General features: G+C 44.8%; 6 protein-coding genes and 1 long non-coding RNA gene across 18 annotated transcripts; 3 read left to right on the top strand and 4 right to left on the bottom strand.

The window, feature by feature from the left end:
• Positions 1 to 114: 114 nt before the first annotated feature.
• Positions 115 to 2,118, bottom strand: LOC108084264 (adenosine deaminase 2-like). Of its 2 annotated transcripts, XM_070286856.1 has the most exons (7): positions 1,904 to 2,118; positions 1,343 to 1,840; positions 1,114 to 1,283; positions 838 to 1,019; positions 648 to 784; positions 453 to 589; positions 115 to 351 (listed from the first exon to the last, which is right to left on the bottom strand). In XM_070286856.1, the coding sequence occupies exons 1-7, from the start codon at positions 1,971 to 1,973 to the stop codon at positions 346 to 348; spliced, it is 1,200 nt and encodes a 399-aa protein (XP_070142957.1). In that variant the 5' UTR covers positions 1,974 to 2,118; the 3' UTR covers positions 115 to 345. The 2 variants fall into 2 exon arrangements, with proteins under 2 accessions (XP_070142957.1, XP_017035908.1); XM_017180419.3 differs by having other exon boundaries at positions 115 to 589.
• Positions 2,119 to 2,167: 49 nt separating this feature from the next.
• On the top strand, positions 2,168 to 3,204 carry LOC138928803 (uncharacterized). Its single transcript, XR_011445185.1, has 2 exons — positions 2,168 to 2,720; positions 3,057 to 3,204. It is a non-coding gene; the product is annotated as an uncharacterized lncRNA (long non-coding RNA).
• Positions 3,205 to 3,753: 549 nt separating this feature from the next.
• Adgf-D (Adenosine deaminase-related growth factor D) lies at positions 3,754 to 7,784 on the top strand. The gene is made up of 6 exons (XM_017180210.3): positions 3,754 to 3,946; positions 5,978 to 6,463; positions 6,525 to 6,694; positions 6,856 to 7,037; positions 7,103 to 7,239; positions 7,303 to 7,784. Exons 1-6 carry the CDS (start codon positions 3,874 to 3,876, stop codon positions 7,758 to 7,760), a joined length of 1,506 nt encoding a protein of 501 aa, XP_017035699.1. The 5' UTR covers positions 3,754 to 3,873; the 3' UTR covers positions 7,761 to 7,784.
• On the bottom strand, positions 4,667 to 5,750 carry LOC108084157 (gastrula zinc finger protein XlCGF7.1-like). The gene is made up of 2 exons (XM_017180215.3): positions 5,605 to 5,750; positions 4,667 to 5,544 (listed from the first exon to the last, which is right to left on the bottom strand). Exons 1-2 carry the CDS (start codon positions 5,610 to 5,612, stop codon positions 4,800 to 4,802), a joined length of 753 nt encoding a protein of 250 aa, XP_017035704.1. The 5' UTR covers positions 5,613 to 5,750; the 3' UTR covers positions 4,667 to 4,799.
• ninaB (neither inactivation nor afterpotential B) lies at positions 7,705 to 10,595 on the bottom strand. The gene is made up of 4 exons (XM_017180207.3): positions 10,299 to 10,595; positions 9,261 to 9,769; positions 8,166 to 9,198; positions 7,705 to 8,107 (listed from the first exon to the last, which is right to left on the bottom strand). The coding sequence occupies exons 1-4, from the start codon at positions 10,593 to 10,595 to the stop codon at positions 7,832 to 7,834; spliced, it is 2,115 nt and encodes a 704-aa protein (XP_017035696.1). The 3' UTR covers positions 7,705 to 7,831.
• On the top strand, positions 10,215 to 16,184 carry f-cup (leucine rich repeat containing flyers-cup). Of its 10 annotated transcripts, none has more exons than XM_070286854.1 (13): positions 10,215 to 10,358; positions 10,916 to 10,963; positions 11,861 to 12,243; positions 12,921 to 13,114; positions 13,178 to 13,381; positions 13,620 to 13,743; positions 13,809 to 13,981; positions 14,040 to 14,444; positions 14,510 to 14,796; positions 14,893 to 15,036; positions 15,098 to 15,286; positions 15,340 to 15,525; positions 15,761 to 16,184. In XM_070286854.1, exons 2-13 carry the CDS (start codon positions 10,959 to 10,961, stop codon positions 15,864 to 15,866), a joined length of 2,400 nt encoding a protein of 799 aa, XP_070142955.1. In that variant the 5' UTR covers positions 10,215 to 10,358; positions 10,916 to 10,958; the 3' UTR covers positions 15,867 to 16,184. The 10 variants fall into 10 exon arrangements, 9 of the variants coding, with proteins under 9 accessions (XP_070142955.1, XP_017035689.1, XP_017035690.1 ...); XM_017180200.3 differs by having other exon boundaries at positions 14,040 to 14,440; positions 14,494 to 14,796; XM_017180201.3 differs by having other exon boundaries at positions 14,040 to 14,440; positions 14,497 to 14,796.
• Positions 16,185 to 16,186: 2 nt separating this feature from the next.
• On the bottom strand, positions 16,187 to 17,465 carry LOC108084155 (cilia- and flagella-associated protein 36). 2 transcript variants are annotated; one of them, XM_017180211.3, is made up of 4 exons: positions 17,293 to 17,463; positions 17,011 to 17,228; positions 16,785 to 16,954; positions 16,187 to 16,646 (listed from the first exon to the last, which is right to left on the bottom strand). In XM_017180211.3, exons 1-4 carry the CDS (start codon positions 17,393 to 17,395, stop codon positions 16,187 to 16,189), a joined length of 951 nt encoding a protein of 316 aa, XP_017035700.1. In that variant the 5' UTR covers positions 17,396 to 17,463. The 2 variants fall into 2 exon arrangements, with proteins under 2 accessions (XP_017035700.1, XP_017035701.1); XM_017180212.2 differs by having other exon boundaries at positions 16,504 to 16,646; positions 16,802 to 16,954; positions 17,293 to 17,465.
• Between the last annotated feature and the right edge of the window lie 81 nt (positions 17,466 to 17,546).

Consider the following 17,546-nt stretch of genomic DNA (forward strand, 5'->3'; position numbering starts at 1 on the left):
ATGGGAGGCTTCCATACGGCCTATCTACAAATCCTGGAGAGCTGCGAAAAATTCTTAAGACAACAAACAACTTTCAACGACAAAGAATAAAACCTTTTCTAGATAAACAATTACTAAATTTTAAATCACCAGGACTTTTTATGCAGAACCTTCTCTATAAAACGTGTCCAGCTTAGCTCCAGTATTTTAAAAGCCCGCGACTTCTCCTCCTTCGTCAGTGTGGAGTACTTCAACGAGTTCCAAACAAGAGTCTTGAGAATCGGCAGACCGGCGTTTTTGGGAGCCAGACTCATAATGGCATAGTAAAAGTCATAGCTGAGCCCCTTGGCATTCCAAAACCCAGGATCATCGCTGCAAATTACCACAGGTACATCCAGTGCCAAGTACTGGGCCCCCGGATGGTTACGCATGTCCCAAACCAGATGTAGCACCTGATTTGAGATGGGACTCACCTCCACGGCAATATGCCGGGTCTTGACGGCGTTCAGTAGAATGGGATGTTTGGCAAGAGCATAACCATGGCCAATGCGTGTGGTGTTGAGCAGTAGAGCGTCCAGGAGATTAATGTCCGTGGAGGAACCAAACCAATCTGAAGAGGTAATATATATCATAGAGTTGAATATGGAAAGTGGTGGCGTTCCACTTACTTGTCTCTCCGCCGTGCAGAAATAGGCGAGCTGTGGACGGCAAATCCCTCAAGGCTGGCAACAGGGTATACAGTGGTTTACCCTTGTCCTCCTGACCCACCAAATCGAATCCAACCACAAAGTTCGGGTACATTTCGCTGTAAAGATACGAAATACAGTTCTTGAAAATAAGGAATTCCCATTTACTTACTGGAGTTGCTTAAATTCCGCTATGGTCTCCCGAAGCTGATCCACTTCCTTGCCACGATGGACGGCGAAGATGATTTTCATGCCTAGGAAATCCGGATGTAACTGGGTGAACTTGTTGTTTAAGGCATACAGCTCCCGGATGGTTCGTTTGCGGGGAAAGGTTCGTCCACTGGCATCGTAAAGCTGGATTGATACAGACCAGTAAGTCAAGTTAGAAGTTAGAAAGTTGTTTATATTTTAAATCCAGTGAAACTTTATTAATGGAACCACTATTAACCTTTTTACAGCTGCTGCGAATCTCCACGTACATCAAATTGTCGTTATAGAGCTCCTCGAGCATCTGCCAGTGATAGGCTCGAAAGGCAGGCAAGTAGCTAAGAGCATCCCCAAGAACACTGAATATGTCCTGAAAGCGATCCCAAACATGGGTGATGGTGGGATATTCCACTGAAACAGGATGCAATTAAAAAATGATGCTAACTAAAAAGGATCCTTCTCAGACTTACGTTCCGGAACTGGGGTATACAAATTGATCAGTCTCTCGAAATTATTATCGTAAACCTGCCTGTCGACAGAATTTTTCCGCTCGTCGGCCACTAGGACATACTGCGACTGACACTTGTGTTCCTTCGGCAACCGCCGAAAGGTCAGGACACTGTGACCCGTGGCCGTGGTGCATCGCAACATACCGGACATATAGGATATATTCTGGATCACCCACTTGGAGCTCACGGAGGCGGTATTGTGCAGATGCAGCACCGCTCCTTTGGGCATCTTCTGCAGGAAGTTAAAGACAACACTCCGATCGATCAGCGGCTTGGCCTTGAAGAAGTGCAGAGCGGCGGCATTTTGCTCGGCATTCCGGCATCCTTGGGAAAGCTCTCCGAACTTATATTCCATAAAGATGTCGTCCACCTTGGCCTCCTGCGTGCTCAGGTGTGTGTGTCCACCGGTCATGAGCTTCTCCTCGGCCGTAAGAACTGCCTGACGTGCGTGCTCATAGCCTAGAAAAATGTTGAAAAATATTAAACACTTCCGGAATCGTTCTGAATCCTTGTCCAACGTACTTAGCGCGGGTTCCGACTGAATCAGCGGATGTGAAATCAGGTGAAGTAGCAGAAACAGCAATCGTTTCATTGTGTCAAAGGTCGCTTTAGTCCTGGCCAGCTAATGAGCTCACTAACCAAATATTGACTCGACACCGGACACGTTGACTTGTCTTTATTTTACTAGGGAATTCTTGGGGGAATGTTAGGAAAGTTTTTTTTTTTATTTTGGCAAATTTTCTCTGACGTTCGCGGACACGCTTGCTGGTTCTAGTGGTCGACACGGACGGCTTTTGGCATAGCTAACGACATTTACGGTAATTACAGAACTGTCAATTATCCTCGCTTACAAACCAGAAAAGGAGAGCACTTAATTTGATGCTCGGGGACAGGTAAGTGTTTTGTAATGTTAGTTTATTGCTTTTTTGATTATTTTTTTAGAATTATAGTAAATATAAGACGTTTATTACGTTAACCTTACGTTGATTTGTGTGCAAATAAAAAAATTGTTAAAGAAAATGTATGTTTATTCTTAATGTTTTTTGTTTCCTTTTAACTCAATGTATTAGTTATAAGTAATGTTTTTTTATTTTTGTGTATAGAAAAAACAAATAATACATATTCTTTTTTTGCGTTTAACACCACCCCCTCCTTGACTCCGAGCTGGCTAAACAACAAGCTTAAAGAAAAGGAAAGGACGCCTTAAAGAACAACGAAATACAATAAATGTAAATTCTAGATATTTTGAATAAATTTAAAATATTTGAAAATTCACCTATGTGAAGCAAATAATAATAATGATTGCACAGAGATACAAAAAGGATAATATTTAGAAAATGTACGTATTTATTCAGATTACTACCCTTTTCCTTTTTATACTTTTTAGTTTTTGTTACAAGCGATTTTGTTAATTAATTTTGTTTTAACAGAATATAAAATATACTCCATAATCCTCGGCTTGTTAAAGCAAGAAATTTGAAATCTTTAGGTTAAGATTTAATACATGTTTGCCTAAGAAATTAAATTAAAATATTTGGCTTTAAAATAATACTACATGAAGAACCCATACAAATATGTAAATATGTCTTGCTGGATTGAGACCCACTAATACTAAAACCCCTCCCAGATCCAATAACCTTAATAATAACCATAAATGTCTGTATCTTTTTTATAGCTTCCCAAGCTCAAAGAGTTCCATAGGAAGGCCACGTCACTGATGACTCAAATTTCTTAGAATTTTTAATAAGTTTTTAATATGAATACGAAGTCTTTTCCGGTTTAAAGACAATAAATATTTCAAATTTAGGACGAAGCCTACCATACCCCTGCTTATGTTTCTTTGAACAACATTATTTTTTTAAGCAATAAGAAATGTATTCTTTTAATCGATGCCCTGATACCCCGATTTCACGTTCAATGTCAAGTATAATTTCGGCGGGTAAACACAGCAAATTGGGTTAGTCAACAATATGCAAAAATATTCTTACAGCATACCCGATGTTTTGACATACATATGTGTAAAAATATAGCTGCGCTGATAAAGGCGTAGTGTCCATCGGCCTGGTTGGTTCCATAGATGACCTATACGTACTAGTGCGATTATCATTACCTCTGGAGATTCATTTATTTGCATGCACAGGATCACTTTTGTGTAGGGCATTTTGGCACTGACCATGCGACGTCATGAAATTTATTTGCAAATTACCCGAGGGGCCAGTGTCAACGAAAGTGCCAAACCCGGGGGCATTCAAACATTTCGCGCGCCCCATGCCGGAGCGTACTAATCTCCGTCATTGAACTGCAGCAGCAACTACTGCCTGCCGCTGCTCCCACAGCGTCCAAGATCATGATCAGAGTGGAAATTGCACAAGCCGTATACGGGTCAGTTTTGTACGTACGGCGGACTTTATCAGTTGGCTGGCGACCGCCCAGAGACGCGCATCGAATATTACGGCGTATATTTTAAATCGGAACTGGGAATAAACGGAGAGATGTTACTTTTGGGACTGCTGCTGGTGGGATTCATGATCCTGCTGCCGAGCAGCCTGCAGGCAGCGGACATACGTAAGTTTCCAAGGATTCTCAGGGCTCAACTAAACCCAAAAGAGCAGAACAGTCGTTGAAAGATTGCTTCACCTTTTTCTCAAAAAATTCCCTTGTGTTATCTGTTCAGATTGTGGCGATCTTGTGATCTTTTTGACAAAAACATTTTGTTTTTTTATGTGTAACTCTATAAAACTGTAAAGTAATCTATATATAATAGATGAGTAATACGTAGTTCTGAATTCATAAAAGGAAATGTTGACTAAAGAAAAAATATATTAAAAAGGAGAGGAAACTAAGTTCGGGAAGCCGAAATATGTATACCTCTCCAGTTTGCCAAAGGATCATGGCATAAAAGCAAAAATCGCTTATAACTAAGCCAAAAATGCATTTATTTTAATTAGGAAAACGTTTCTATCTTCGTTTTTGGAAGGTTAATAAACTTGCATACTAGATTTTGCGTTTAGAAATGTGTTTTTTGCAATTTTTCACAATTTTAACGATTTAACTCCTTATAAAATTTTGAAAAAATTGTCAATTTTACTTCCCTGCTTTGCCAGCTTCTGACTAAAATTATAATTCCCTGCCAGAGTATAAAATAAACAAAGATGAGAAAACTAATCCATTGCTGGTTGCCTGGAGATCAATTTTGTTATAATAGTTTTAAATCCGTAGCCTTGATTGGCTGTAAAAAATAAATATGTATATACATAATTAAAATGTTTATAAGTTTCGTATAGATACTTTAGTGTATTTCGCTGTTTATTCTCTTAAAACTAATTATTCGAGAACTTATCTTAAAGGCAAAGTTAGTTAGGATATTGAAAAGTCCCAGGCTGATTCCAAAAACTCGAGAATGAATTAACCAATTCTGTCATTCGCCTTCTTTGTGGCTTTGAATGTGCCGCTGAAGATGTTCGCTCCGCGAAAATGATTCCTGGCAATGATTACACTGGTAGGGACGTTCTCCTGTGTGGATCCGTAAATGCCGCTGAAGGTGTTCCTTTTTAAGAAATGACTCCTGGCAATAACCACACTGGTATGGCCGTTCGCCGGTGTGCGTCCGTGTATGCCGCTGGAGATGCTCCTTTCGTGTGAAGGCCGACTGGCATAGGGTACAACTGTAGGGCCGTTCTCCTGTGTGTTTCCGAACGTGTCGCTGAAGGTGTTCGCTTCGTGAAAAGGACGCTTGGCAGTAGCTACACGTGTACGGCCTTTCTCCTGAGTGCGTCTTGATGTGTCGCTGAAGCTTAGGTTTTTGTAGAAAAGACTTTGGGCAGTGGGTGCACTTGAACGGTTGCTGCTCCTCCATGTTATTATTCTTAACATAAAAAATGGTTCCATTAACAGGATAATCGCTTTGAATGTGATCTTTCAGATCTTCTTCTTTGACTTGATACGACTGATTGAAAAGGTGATCTTTCATTAGGAAGTCGTTTTCAATGGGCTCGTTCTTTACTTGCTCGAGGAGCTGGAATCTTTTTCGAGTTCCCCTTTCGTTGTCGTAAACTTCTTCTTCCAGTTGATTCTCTTTATGTAAAGCTACCTCATCCTGACGGTACAGCGTATCGTAGGATTGCATTATCCCAAACCCATTTGGCGCATCGTGACAGCTTTTCCTGGAATTGAACATTTAGAACAACGTTTCTTGACAGGATTTTTATACAGTCCATGCTTACACCTCCATTTAATTGGATTTAAAACTGTAGTGCTGCGCCAGTGGGGTTTGTTTTGGTTTTTTCGGAGGGAGTTTATGCAAAACTTATTGTTTATATTTGTGTTTTTGTTGACTGCCAAATAGTGTGCCCATTGCTGGAATACGTAAGCTTACCAAGGGAAGCTTTTAAAAATACCAAACTGGGATTACCGCCATACAAAACCGATTTTTGAATACTTATTGAAAAGCTCAATAAATTTTACTATTTAATGTTATATTTTTATAAGATAAAAACTATAAAAATATATTCCTAAAAAAATTAAAAGAAATAAATAATAATTAGGTTTATCCTTCCCCTTTCTGGCTAAATTGAGTTCAAATCCTTTTTCCTGCAGCTTATGAAACGCTAAGGGAGCAGATCATGGAAGCCGAGCGTCTGGCCTCGCTGGGAGGCAACATCTGGCTGACCTCCGACGAGGCGAAGGCCAACAGCATCCTGATGAATGCCAAGCGGGCAGAGATAGCCGAGGGTCTCAAGACACCGGAGAAGTATGCCCCGGCCATGCACTTCTTTCAAGGCAGACAATACGTGCGCCAGAGCGAAGTCTTCCGGCTGATCCAGAAGATGCCGAAGGGCGCCTTCCTGCACGGTCACAATACTGGTATGGTTACTTCGCGGTGGATCATTGGCAACCTAACGACCACCAACAACCTGTACACCTGCCGCAACGTAGACGGGCTGCTGGTGTTTACTTACGATCAGGCTGGGTGCCACAGCGAAGTCCAGAACGTTTGCACAGAGCGTATCAACGCCGAGGATCGGGCCAAGTACGAGCGCCAGCTGGAGAAGCACATTAATATGCTGGGTCCAAGACCAGAAGGTGATGATAATGGCTAAGGCTTGACTTCAGTATAATGATATTTTGAATCTTAAATATCTAGCTCTGTTGCCCAACCGGAAAAAGATATGGGAGCGCTTTGAGAACATCTTCACCACCGTCGATCGGCTCTACAAATATAGACCCACATACTGCGCCTACCACAAGCGCCTGTTGGAGGAGCTGTGCGAGGATAATATTATCTATGCGGAGATTAGAGCCTCTCTTTCGCCGGTTGGTAATAGATTTTTGCAGTCAAGTTGATAGAGTCATGTCTGGTTTTCCTTATTAACTTTTGGATATTGAAAATAGAGGAGCTTAATGATAATTCTACCCAGAAAACTATAAATCCTTTCCATTTAATCTAACCTTTTACAACCTCTAACTTCCCGCAGCTCTACGACGACAACAATCGAACTCTGAGTACCCTGGAGGTGGCCAACGAGTTGGAGCGGATTGTGGAGGAATTCAAGGCCAAACACCATGACTTTGTGGGTCTGAAAGTGATATATGCCAAGCGAAATCGGGCCAGCGAAGAGGATATGTTGAGGCGTATAACTACATTCAAGCAATTGCAGTAAGTATATTTAATTGAGACCTAAAAAAGGAATGATATCTTCTAATTTAAAATATTTTATGCAGCCACGCCAAGCCGAACTTTGTGATAGGATTCGATATGATTGGCCAGGAGGACACGGGCGATCCACTCAATAAGTATGTTAACCAGCTGTCCGATCTTCCGAGCACGGCCAACTACTTCTTCCACGCCGGCGAGACAAGTAAGATTCCAAGGATTCCCAAAGAGACCAAGCTATTCATTTATTATTGGACTTACCCTTTAGATTGGAACGGGCGAACGGACTGGAACATGATGGATGCCATCCTGCTAAACACAAAGCGCATTGGACACGCCTTCGCCCTGCCCAAGCATCCTCAGCTGTGGTCCACTATCAAGAAGCGCAACATTGCCATCGAAGTGAATCCCATCTCCAATCAGGTCCTGGGCTTCGTGTGGGATCTGCGGAATCATCCGGCCAGCTTCCTGATCGCCGAGAACTTCCCCATTGTGATATCATCCGATGATCCGGGCGTATGGGGTGCCAAGGGACTTAGCTACGACTTTTACTACGCCTTCATGGCCCTGGCTCCAGCGGAAGCGGATCTGCGCTTCCTCAAGCAGCTGGCTTTGAACTCCATCAAGTACGCCATTCTCACCTCAGACGAGCGGCGGAAGATCAACAGGGTTTTCCAGCGCAAGTGGCAGGAGTTTATTGCAAATATTTTAAATCCAAAGTTTTAAGTTAATAAAAGGCACTCTAGGCTACGTCTACGAGTAATACTGGGTGTGGACCCCGAGGTTGAGGCACGATCCTAAACTGCGTTGGGGGCAAACCATCCATGTAGGCACTTGGGAACTGGTCCATTGGTGTGGAAATCACAACGCCCCAGCTCTGTCATGGTTTTGGCACAGAGCACGATCAGACCAACGTAGCGATCGTTGAGGCCACCTACCACCATGGAGGCCAGTATGACGCCATCGTCCTCGGATTTTGGCTCTGGCGCGGGCACAAAGATGGGCTCGCTGGGATAGACATTGTCCTCGCACCAAGTGAGGCAGGTCTTGTTCCACACATCCACCTTGATGAGCTTTAAAAGAAAGGTCTTTCGAATATTGAAGTAAAAGTGAATCCTTAGGGATACTTACAGTTCCTGGATTTTCTGCATCCACATCGGAGCTAATGGCGTAAAAGTACCGATAGTTCTTTCCCATATACTGCTCGTAGTATATCCTGGGCGTCTCGCAGCCCCAGTTGCACAGCATTTCCGGGCGCAGGAAGATGCCACTGGTGGCTCGGTAGGCCTCAGCTGCGCTGCCCTCCAAGGTCACCAGATTTATCATATTATCTTCAACTTTGCATCCTGTCTTTTCGAATCCTGTAGGACTCTCCTCAGCCGGCGTCTCCTGCCTGCCATTGGTGGGCATATAGCTGATGTCCTCATACTGAGATGCCGAGTGCTTCATAGTTCGTCTAGCCTTTGGAGGACTAAGGCCTGCCAGCGAGAGGGACCTTACCAGGTTCCGTTTTTCGGAACTAGGCGGAGGAACTGTACCTAAGGGCAAGACAAATCTCAAAGGGCGTCCCCGGAAGAGAGAGGCATAGTTGGGATTCGATTGCATATTGGAAATGGCCTCCAGGTACATGCAGTTTATCATCTCCGGATTCCTGTAGCTGCAAATGTCAACTACCACATGGCCGTCCAGCTCAAAGCAGTTGATGATGTGCAGGTAAAAGAAGGCCTCCGATGCGTAAGTCTGGACCAGTTTTCCCGAACTCCTGTCAATCAGGTGGAACAGGGTCGGTCTGTCTTCGAACCATTTGAGACACGCAGAGAGATTCTGTCCTTGGACCTGGGCCTTGACATACTCAGTGAGGGATACGGAGAGCGGCTGCTCCACGATCACAAAGTAGTGATCCGTCAACCCGAAGGTGTGCATATAACCGGGATGAAGCTTCCAGCGGCAGGGTAACGTGGCCACTACATGGGCATCCTCGAACATTTGTCGTCCATGGGGGAAGCAGAGGATCGTGTAAGCTGGCCCAGATCTGGTCATTGTAGTGCCCAGATTGTAGACGGTGCCGCTGGGCAGGACGTGCGGATGAGAGGTGTGGTTTACCACGCCCACAAAATCGGTGGTGCAGATCCGAGCCTCGGTGGCAAGGGTGCAGGGATTGATCCTAAATCGAACAGAATTTCATAGATATTTTGAACTCTCTAAGAGCAAATAGAGTCCACCTACCGATGCATGAAGGGCGTCTCGGTAAACGTGTAATACTGATCCCCAAAGGGATATATGGAAATCATCGAGTTGTCTGAGCCGCTGTCCGGCCTGAAGATGGCCGCAAATCTGTCAAAGATGGAGTGACAGGGATCCGGAACGGCTGCCGTTCCAAACTCCGTGACCACGATTCTCTGTGCAGCACGATTCTTTCGCAATGTTTCCGTGTCCACGAAGCGATTCTGGTACGTCACACGGCCATTCTTAATGGCAAATCTATGCAGCAAGGCCGAGCAGTCAAACAGGTGGCCAAAGGTCATGTCGCCCACCTTCCAGCTGCCGGGACCATTCCGGAGGAGGCTGCCAGTTATCCAGGACGGTATATGTCCGCTTACATGTCCCTCGATGGGATCGACAATCTCACGCTCGCAGGATCGCAACCAAACATCCGAAGAGCAGTTGGGATAATGGCGGCCATTGCCATCGATTCGCTCCGATTGTGGATCACTCTGCTGGTCATCGTATTTCACCTGTTGAAGAAGGGGGAGGAATAGGTTTAACCGTTGGCAGTAGCCTCGATTAGACGAAAGCCCGCCCAAGTCGGCTGCATTTTTGCTTGGGATTAACAGGGATTATCCAGTCGGCTGGCATGCTTCTACGCATTCCAAATATTTCATCAGCTGAATGAGGCTTTCTAAAGGACCTCGACGGTAAATTTCAAATGTCATGACTATTCTATTAAACACAGAAAATGATTTAAAATTTAACGGAGTTAGGTTTTAGCTAAGATTTTGTTCACTTTTGTAGGAAGTTTAATATATCTTAAGGTTGAGTTCCTCCATGAAGGATACGAAAATTAACAAATATCATTTTATTCATCATTTTTCCACTTAACACATTTGCTTGCACTTGCCAAACTCTACTTAACCGGCAACGACGACCCTCTACGCTTCATTTCAAATCCTGTCAGCCACAGCTTTGGTTATTTTATTTTGGAAGCCTTTAGCCAAATTTCGTAAAAATTTTAGTTATTAATCAATAAACACGCTTGAAACACACCGCAAAGAAATCGCGCATAAAGCTCTTGAAGACACCAGCTGCCATTGCGGGAATTGTGTAGTGAGTACTGGGCGCTACTCCGACCAGCAAACCAAATCCAAGTCCACGTGGCCCGTCCGCTTGCAATGGGAACCAAATGACAACTGGCAAATGCTCCGAGGGGCTCTCACCTCGTCGCCTAGATGGGAGGGGTGGGTGGCCCATGAGCCAGTGATTTGGATGGGGGTGTTCTTGGGGGGCGGTAGCCAATTGGAGGCAACTGACCCTAGGCAGTACGCTGCTGGCAGCGTTATTCATAATTTTGATTGACAGTCGCCGACGTAGCTACGCCGGTAGACGACGGCCCCTGTTCCAAGCCCATTGTCAGGTTGGAGACCCATTGCAAGGGGCACCGCGAAGACAAGTGGCTCAGCATTTTTGCCGCTTCGGCAACCGCCCAGCCACCCACCCATCAAGAGCCCCGAGGTGTGTGTTGGGGAAGCAGCCAAAGAGCTTGGTGGATGCAGTCAGTCAGTCGGGGAAATCTAATACACCCCAGTGACTGACTTTTGCGGCTGACCTTGCTCTAAAGTAATACACTTATGTACATTTGTATATGTATTTCGTATCTCCCACAGAAGCCCCAAAGTCGAAGGAGAAGGGAAAACTGGTCACGGGACGATGAAGTAAGTAGAGACTTATGCTAAGCCCAAGCCTTTAAGCTGCTTGTAGCTTACACAGTGCTCAACACCCAGCAGAGACTTAAGTTCATGATCAAATCAATTACCGTTTTATGCCTCTTCCGATATAGCATATATGTATTTATGTCTGTAAATAGATGTTATATATTATGTGAGGCAAGAGCAGGTGCATTGTATTCAAACATTGCCACATTAGGGTCTATAAATCGACTTGAATTTTGAATCGCTTGCAGCTGTGTGTAGAAATCTGTAATTGAAATGCTTAATTCATTTGTTTAATGGGACTATGACAATCAATTTATTGTTACCCAACTTTATTGGTTTAATAAAGAGTATTTAAAATTAATTGGTTTTTTTTACAATAATCAAAAGATTTAACGTGTTGTGGAGATCGATATAAAACAGTTTAAAAATTTTAAAATGAGGGAATAGTTTGCAATCTCTGAACGAAAATCATATTATAACAAATATTAAAAACGAATTCTGAATAAATGATATTTGTTGTGCGTATGAATCAATTTTTAATTAACAAATCCTTTTGGATTTAGTAATAATTTATTATATTACTTTTAAATGTGTTAAAAATTTAAATGCTAAAAATTTAGTAAAATCTTCCATATCATAACAAGTTTAAAATTAAAATGTATTTTTCCGATTCAGCACAAAATCAAAAACTTGCAAATATACATTTTTTGAAAATAATTACCGTTGCAAATAAGCTAAAGAATGTATCAGTGTTGGGTAACGACCGACGACCAGCTGATTGTTGACAGTAAACAAAACAGAAAAAACAACGACGCACAAATAAAGCTGAGAAACCCCGAATTTACCTGCGATTCCGGTGACTTTTCTAACGCACTGCTTACCTGTCATCCCCGCAAGCTTCTGCCAAGCGGCGAACACCGACTTCAGCACGTTTGTTGGATCCCAGGAATGTGACCAGGGTTCTGCATTCGGCGGTGATTTCGACGTTAGTCCCTGTTTCACCCACTACGGCTGTCCCAACGAGATGAGCGATTTGCCCGGCAATGGGCGTGCAGCCGCCAGGGGCGGTGCCGCCAGCAGGATCCCCCGCTGTGCTCCGCCTCAGCGTCAACGACAAACACCGACGACCATGGCCCGCTCGCCCAGAATTAACTGCTCGTTTCGGCCGGTGTTCCACGAAAGGACTACGAACGAAGACGACTCTGTGCTCACCCAGCAGCTGTGGAAGCTGGCGCGAAAGACGGGACATCTGAATTTGTCCAACAAGGCATTGGCCAAAGGTGAGTTTGAGGGGAATGATAAATAGACAAATATAGTAGCTACATTGCGGGGCTTGCTGGCGAGCAGTGGTGACCCAGGAGCAGCTGCGTCGTTGGAAGTCTATGGCCAAGCCGAAAGTAGATCATCAGCAGCGGCGTCAGTGTGAGCAATGGAACCCCTTCGGCCTTGTCGACAGCAGTGCCTTGTGGTTCCAGTTCATGTGAGCCGCTCTCGCGATTGCGATCTCGAACTTGACCTTGGGGTCAGGCCAAAAAAGGTATAGAACATATTTGCCGCTTGACTAGCCAGCATCCGCGCCTCCAGCCGATCCATAAAGGTGCTGCTCCACGGGGTGCGTCCTCAGACCCAGTCATCGTTCGGTTCAGTCCGCCCCGTGAGCTCGTCGCTGTCGCATCGCATCGCCTCGACCGGTCAAGATTGCGTCCTCCAGGAAGCAGCTCACCTCATTCTGCATGTGCGGTCCCTATCCGCGAAGGCGACGCTACTACCAGATCCGCGAATTCCAAATGGCCTCCTCGGCAGATGAGCTGGAGAGTGAGGATCCGGATGATGAGCTAGAGCTGGAGCTGGAACTGGATGATACCGAGCAGCCACAGCCCAAGACGGAAGCCTGTAGTGTAGTGAATGCCGGAGGAAAGGCGCTCTCTAATTGATTTCATGTCACTTTTCGTTTCAGTGCCCGAGCGCCTGTACGACATCAACGAGGCGGATGCGGACAGCAAGGCCGTGAACCTGGAGCAGCTGACCATCAAGGAGGAGGATGCGTGGTGGAATCAAGTGCCATTGACCAACTTGGACTTGAGCTCTAATACCTTGACGCACTTATCGCCCAAGATCGCGAACCTGCAGCAGTCGCTGACTGTCCTTACAGTGAGTGAGAAATTGATCTTAATTAAAGAGTTTTAAAATATATAGCTTTTTTTTCGCTTATAGTTGCACGATAATGCTTTGGTGGAGCTGCCACCAGAGATCGGCAAGCTGGAGAAGCTGATGCGCCTGAATGTGAGCCACAACAAGCTTAGCCAGCTTCCCCGTGAGACCTATAGTTTACCTGAGCTGCGCCATTTGAACATCTCCTACAACGCCTTTAACGAACTTGATCCGGATATAAGTGACCTGCACATGCTCGAGTTTTTGGTAAGTTTGCAATGAGATAAATATTATTAGTAATTTTAATATATTTTTAATATTTTATGAGTTAAAAATATTTAGTAATACCCAGACAAGATCTCAATTTAAAGCCTCTTTATGAGTTTACTTTTTTTATCCATTAAATTAACTTTCAATCTCTATTTATAATTGGTTGTGGCCTTTAAATATAAATATTAATAACCTTTAACCAAACTGCTTGTTAACCGAAATGTAACAATAAAAGGATGCCGGGCATAATAATATCCAATCTCTGCCCGGCGGCATTGGGTTTCTGGTACGTCTAACAGCACTCCTGTTGCCCCATAACCACATCAAGGAGCTGCCGCCCGATCTTGTTAATATGCGATGTAAGTCTTAGCCAAGTCTCCATATAAAAACTTTCTAATTCCAATTAAAACTATTTTTTGTTTAGCCTTGCAAAAGCTAGATTTAATGCAAAACGATCTGACCTGCTTACCAGAGGATATGGGATTGTTGAGAAAGCTCGAGTGTCTTTACTTGCAGCACAATGACATTTTAGAGCTGCCGAATTTCGAGGGAAACGAGGCCCTGAGCGAGCTACATGCCAGCAATAATTTTATAATGGTAATTACAAGAAAAACATTTAGTAATTCTGCTGTTGCTGAAGTTGAAACCTTTCCAGACGGTACCAAAGGCCATGTGCAGCAACCTGCCACATTTGAAGATCCTCGATCTGCGGGACAACAAGATCACCGAGCTGCCCGATGAGCTCTGCCTGCTGCGCAACCTGAATCGCCTGGATGTGTCCAACAATACGATTAGCATGCTGCCCGTCACCTTGTCCTCGTTGGCACACCTTATCAGCCTACAGGTTGATGGGAATCCCATAAAGACGATCCGACGCGACATCATACAGTGTGGAACCACACGCATTTTAAAGACACTCCACGAGCGAGCCCTGGCCAAGGCAAAGGAGGATGGCTCCGATGTGGCGGGCTCCACTTTAGCGGCGGGCATCAGTGTTACCCGTTTGAGTGGCGGACAAGCAGACGATGGTGAACTACCCAACAAATATCCGGATAGGTATGTATAAAGCTTTTTGGGGCAATGCTTTAAGTCTAGATCCCACGCCGCAGCAGCAGCTATCAGCAGCAGCAGCAGCACCAGTTTCAATATCAACATCAGTGTCCATGTCAATATCACCAGCAACATCAGGGAGGGGTAGCACCTCACGGTTATATGTATAAGTCGCTAAGTCAGTGCCAGGAGTATCATGAACAAATCCAGAGACACCTGTACAAGCCAGAGAGCTATCAATCTAGCTTAGCCAGTGGTCAGCAAAGTCGAGAGTGTCGTGGGGTTATGTACCAGCAGCAGCAGCAGCATCCGTACCAACAGAAGCATCATTACCAGCAGCAGGCTGTGCATCCACGTTGGGTGTAGTGTATCACCAAGTTCCATGATCTACAGTCACATTTGTTGCTCTTATACTCTGACTCTCATACTTAATCCCCTTAATACTTTCCATCCCTCAGGTACAAATTACGTCATACACGTACATTAGCTGTCAACTTGGAGGAACTAACCGAAGTTCCTGAGCAGGTTTTTCAAATTGCCAGGAATGAGGGTGTGCATGTGGTTGACTTTGCCCGCAATCAGCTGAGCACCTTGCCCAGTGGGTAGGTTCCCCACAAGCTGCATATTCAGGAGTACCCTGATCTGTATATATATATTTTCTAGGTTGCAGCATATGCATGATTTGGTCACGGAACTGGTGCTGTCCCACAATCTCATCGGTTATGTGCCACAGTTTATATCGCAGTTCACGCGGATCACGTTCTTAAATCTGTCAAATAATCTGTTGAGTGATCTGCCCAAGGAATTCGGTGTCCTTAACACCCTACGCGAACTAAACATTGCCAATAATCGGTGGGTATTGATCGCTGGCTATGATCGTAACTTATAATCTATATCTAAAACAGTTTTGAGTTCATTCCCAATGGTGTGTTTGAGCTGCAAGGACTGGAGATTCTCGTGGCCAGCGAGAATCATATTAAGATGTTGAATGTTTCCGGATTGAAGAGCATGCCGCGATTGAGCACATTGGATTTACGCAATAACGATATCGATTTAATTCCGCCCACTCTGGGGAATCTAACCAAAATAACGTAAGTTATTTAGTTTTTACAGAGATTGTAAATAACAGGTTTCAATAGGAACTTAATCATACAAATTATTTGAGTTTGCCTTCAATAGTCTTATCTGTGACTCTTAAAAAAAAAGTGTTCTTAGATTCTTGGGACAACCAAAGAAGGTTCTGTTATTTTCAATCTCTGCAACCACTACCTTTCTTTAAAAATGTTAAAAAATCTATGTTTTCCCCGCTGTATTTCCTTATTTTAGTCACTTGGAACTGGTTGGAAATCCGTTTCGACAGCCCCGCCATCAGATACTGATGAAGGGCACCGAGGCCATCATGTCGTATCTGCGAGATCGGATACCCACGTAGAAGACCAGCAGCCAAAGCAAATTACATTTTACACCTTTTTTTTAAGCAACACATTTCACTAGCAGCAATATTTGTTTATTTTGTCGGAAAGCCTTACCGAAATCTATTGTAGTTTCGCTCGACCATGCCCACACTTGGCCCACCTCTGAATAAGGCTTCGGCTAGGTGTGGACATGGGCGAGTGAAAACAACGCGCATGTTATATTTGAACGTAAGACACACCCTGTACCTTATCCAGCAACTGAACTAGTCAGCGACACACCCTTTATATATATATCTGGCTGAGAATCTGTAATAAACGAGGGTACTAAGACCACAGCTCACTTCTGTTCCACAACTTCGCTGCGCAGGCGCTTGGCCAAATTGCGTCTCAATTGGAGGGCAGCGTTCTCTTCGCTTTCCAGGGGAGCCGGCATCGAGAGCTCCGTGGTTCGTCCCCCATTCTCCAACAGCTGCTGGGCCACCAAAGCGGAGCTGGGACGTGCCCCCTCGGGGGCATGCGGCGTACCCCGGGCCATTGTCTCCTGCAGCTGCTTGGCACGCGTTTGCTTCTTGATCTCGACAATCTTGTCGCGCTGTCGGCGCAGGTACTCCTGCCGCGACACCATGTCGCTGGGATCCACTTGGTCCTCCTGCTCGAAGAATAAGTTCAGGCGCTGAAACTTATCGTTGACCGAATCCAGGCTGGGATCATGCTCGGGAGTAAGCGCAGCCTCTGGACTCTCGAGTTCATCGGCGACGGTCTTGGCTATTAATTGCTCAACCTCCGAGGCGGTGTCCCTATTGGATTTCAGAGTTTTAGGCAAATTTAAAAGGATGTTATGTAATAATTTTAAAGGTTTGTAAACTAAAAACAATACCAAGGCATCCAAAAAATCGAAAACTAAACTGAAGTTTATGTAATTAAGCAAAACCCACCCTTGATCTGAGCCCACCTCTGCACTGTGGTCATCTTCGCCTCCTTCCCCGACGCCGACACTTTGGGCCAATTGATTTTTCTCGATTAGATCAAGAGCCTGCAGCTGAAGCTCCACATTGCGTTGCGTCATCATGCGTATGAATATCTTCAAATCGTTGGCTGCCCATATCTACAAAAAAAAAAGCTTGGAGATCTTACGGACCCAAGGGCTCCTCCCCCACTTACCTGCTGGAACAGCACCTGGTGGAACTGGAAAGGATTCTCGCCCTGCCCCTGACCCCCCTGCTGACGGCCCTCGAGACAGGCCATTTCAAACTGCTCCGGCGATATATGCATCTCCTCCATAAAGCTGCCCAGCATGTAATCAACCAGATTCTTGTACTCCTCATGGATCTGGAGTATATCGGGGTTGTTCTCATCCAGCTGCTGGTTGGGATCGAAGACTGAGCACCAAAGGCCAGAGGTTACACTTGGTGGTGCACGAATGGATGACGTGGTCATGCTCACCTAGGGATTTTTGCTCGATGAATGTCTGGAGAGGAGCATTCCAAATGGGGCCGTGCAGGAAGCACACCAACGAATCAAACACCCAAGAGTCTTCCACAGACATTTTCTCGTCCAGCTGCTGGTCAAGTGAGTGACTAACTAACTAACCACTCTGGGCAACGTTTTAGCAGGAATCATTTGTTTGGTCCTTGAATCGACGGTTGCCATGACACTGAAATAACCACCCGGGACACACCGTATACGGAATAAAAACA

Source organism: Drosophila kikkawai, chromosome 3R (assembly GCF_030179895.1).
Source record: "Drosophila kikkawai strain 14028-0561.14 chromosome 3R, DkikHiC1v2, whole genome shotgun sequence".
NCBI lineage: Eukaryota > Metazoa > Arthropoda > Insecta > Diptera > Drosophilidae > Drosophila > Drosophila kikkawai.

Bases quoted from the DNA above. Each gene is read 5' to 3' on its own strand.
- f-cup (XM_017180200.3), top strand. The intron at 13,744-13,808 runs GTAAGTCTTAGC...TTTTTTGTTTAG, and splicing joins CGATCTTGTTAATATGCGAT to CCTTGCAAAAGCTAGATTTA. The intron at 15,526-15,760 runs GTAAGTTATTTA...TCCTTATTTTAG, and splicing joins GGGAATCTAACCAAAATAAC to TCACTTGGAACTGGTTGGAA.
- LOC108084155 (XM_017180211.3), bottom strand. From the start codon at position 17,395: ATGTCTGTGGAAGACTCTTGGGTGTTTGATTCGTTGGTGTGCTTCCTG. The intron at 17,229-17,292 runs GTGAGCATGACC...TTTGGTGCTCAG, and splicing joins CATCGAGCAAAAATCCCTAG to TCTTCGATCCCAACCAGCAG. The intron at 16,955-17,010 runs GTAAGTGGGGGA...TTTTTTTTGTAG, and splicing joins ACCAGGTGCTGTTCCAGCAG to ATATGGGCAGCCAACGATTT.
- ninaB (XM_017180207.3), bottom strand. From the start codon at position 10,595: ATGAATAACGCTGCCAGCAGCGTACTGCCTAGGGTCAGTTGCCTCCAA. The intron at 9,770-10,298 runs GTGTGTTTCAAG...CTTCTTCAACAG, and splicing joins TTATGCGCGATTTCTTTGCG to GTGAAATACGATGACCAGCA. The intron at 8,108-8,165 runs GTAAGTATCCCT...TTTCTTTTAAAG, and splicing joins ATGCAGAAAATCCAGGAACT to CTCATCAAGGTGGATGTGTG.
- LOC108084264 (XM_017180419.3), bottom strand. From the start codon at position 1,973: ATGAAACGATTGCTGTTTCTGCTACTTCACCTGATTTCACATCCGCTG. The intron at 1,841-1,903 runs GTACGTTGGACA...ACATTTTTCTAG, and splicing joins TCAGTCGGAACCCGCGCTAA to GCTATGAGCACGCACGTCAG. The intron at 785-837 runs GTAAGTAAATGG...GTATCTTTACAG, and splicing joins GCGGAATTTAAGCAACTCCA to CGAAATGTACCCGAACTTTG.
- Adgf-D (XM_017180210.3), top strand. From the start codon at position 3,874: ATGTTACTTTTGGGACTGCTGCTGGTGGGATTCATGATCCTGCTGCCG. The intron at 3,947-5,977 runs GTAAGTTTCCAA...TTTTTCCTGCAG, and splicing joins CCTGCAGGCAGCGGACATAC to CTTATGAAACGCTAAGGGAG. The intron at 6,464-6,524 runs GTGATGATAATG...TTAAATATCTAG, and splicing joins GCTGGGTCCAAGACCAGAAG to CTCTGTTGCCCAACCGGAAA.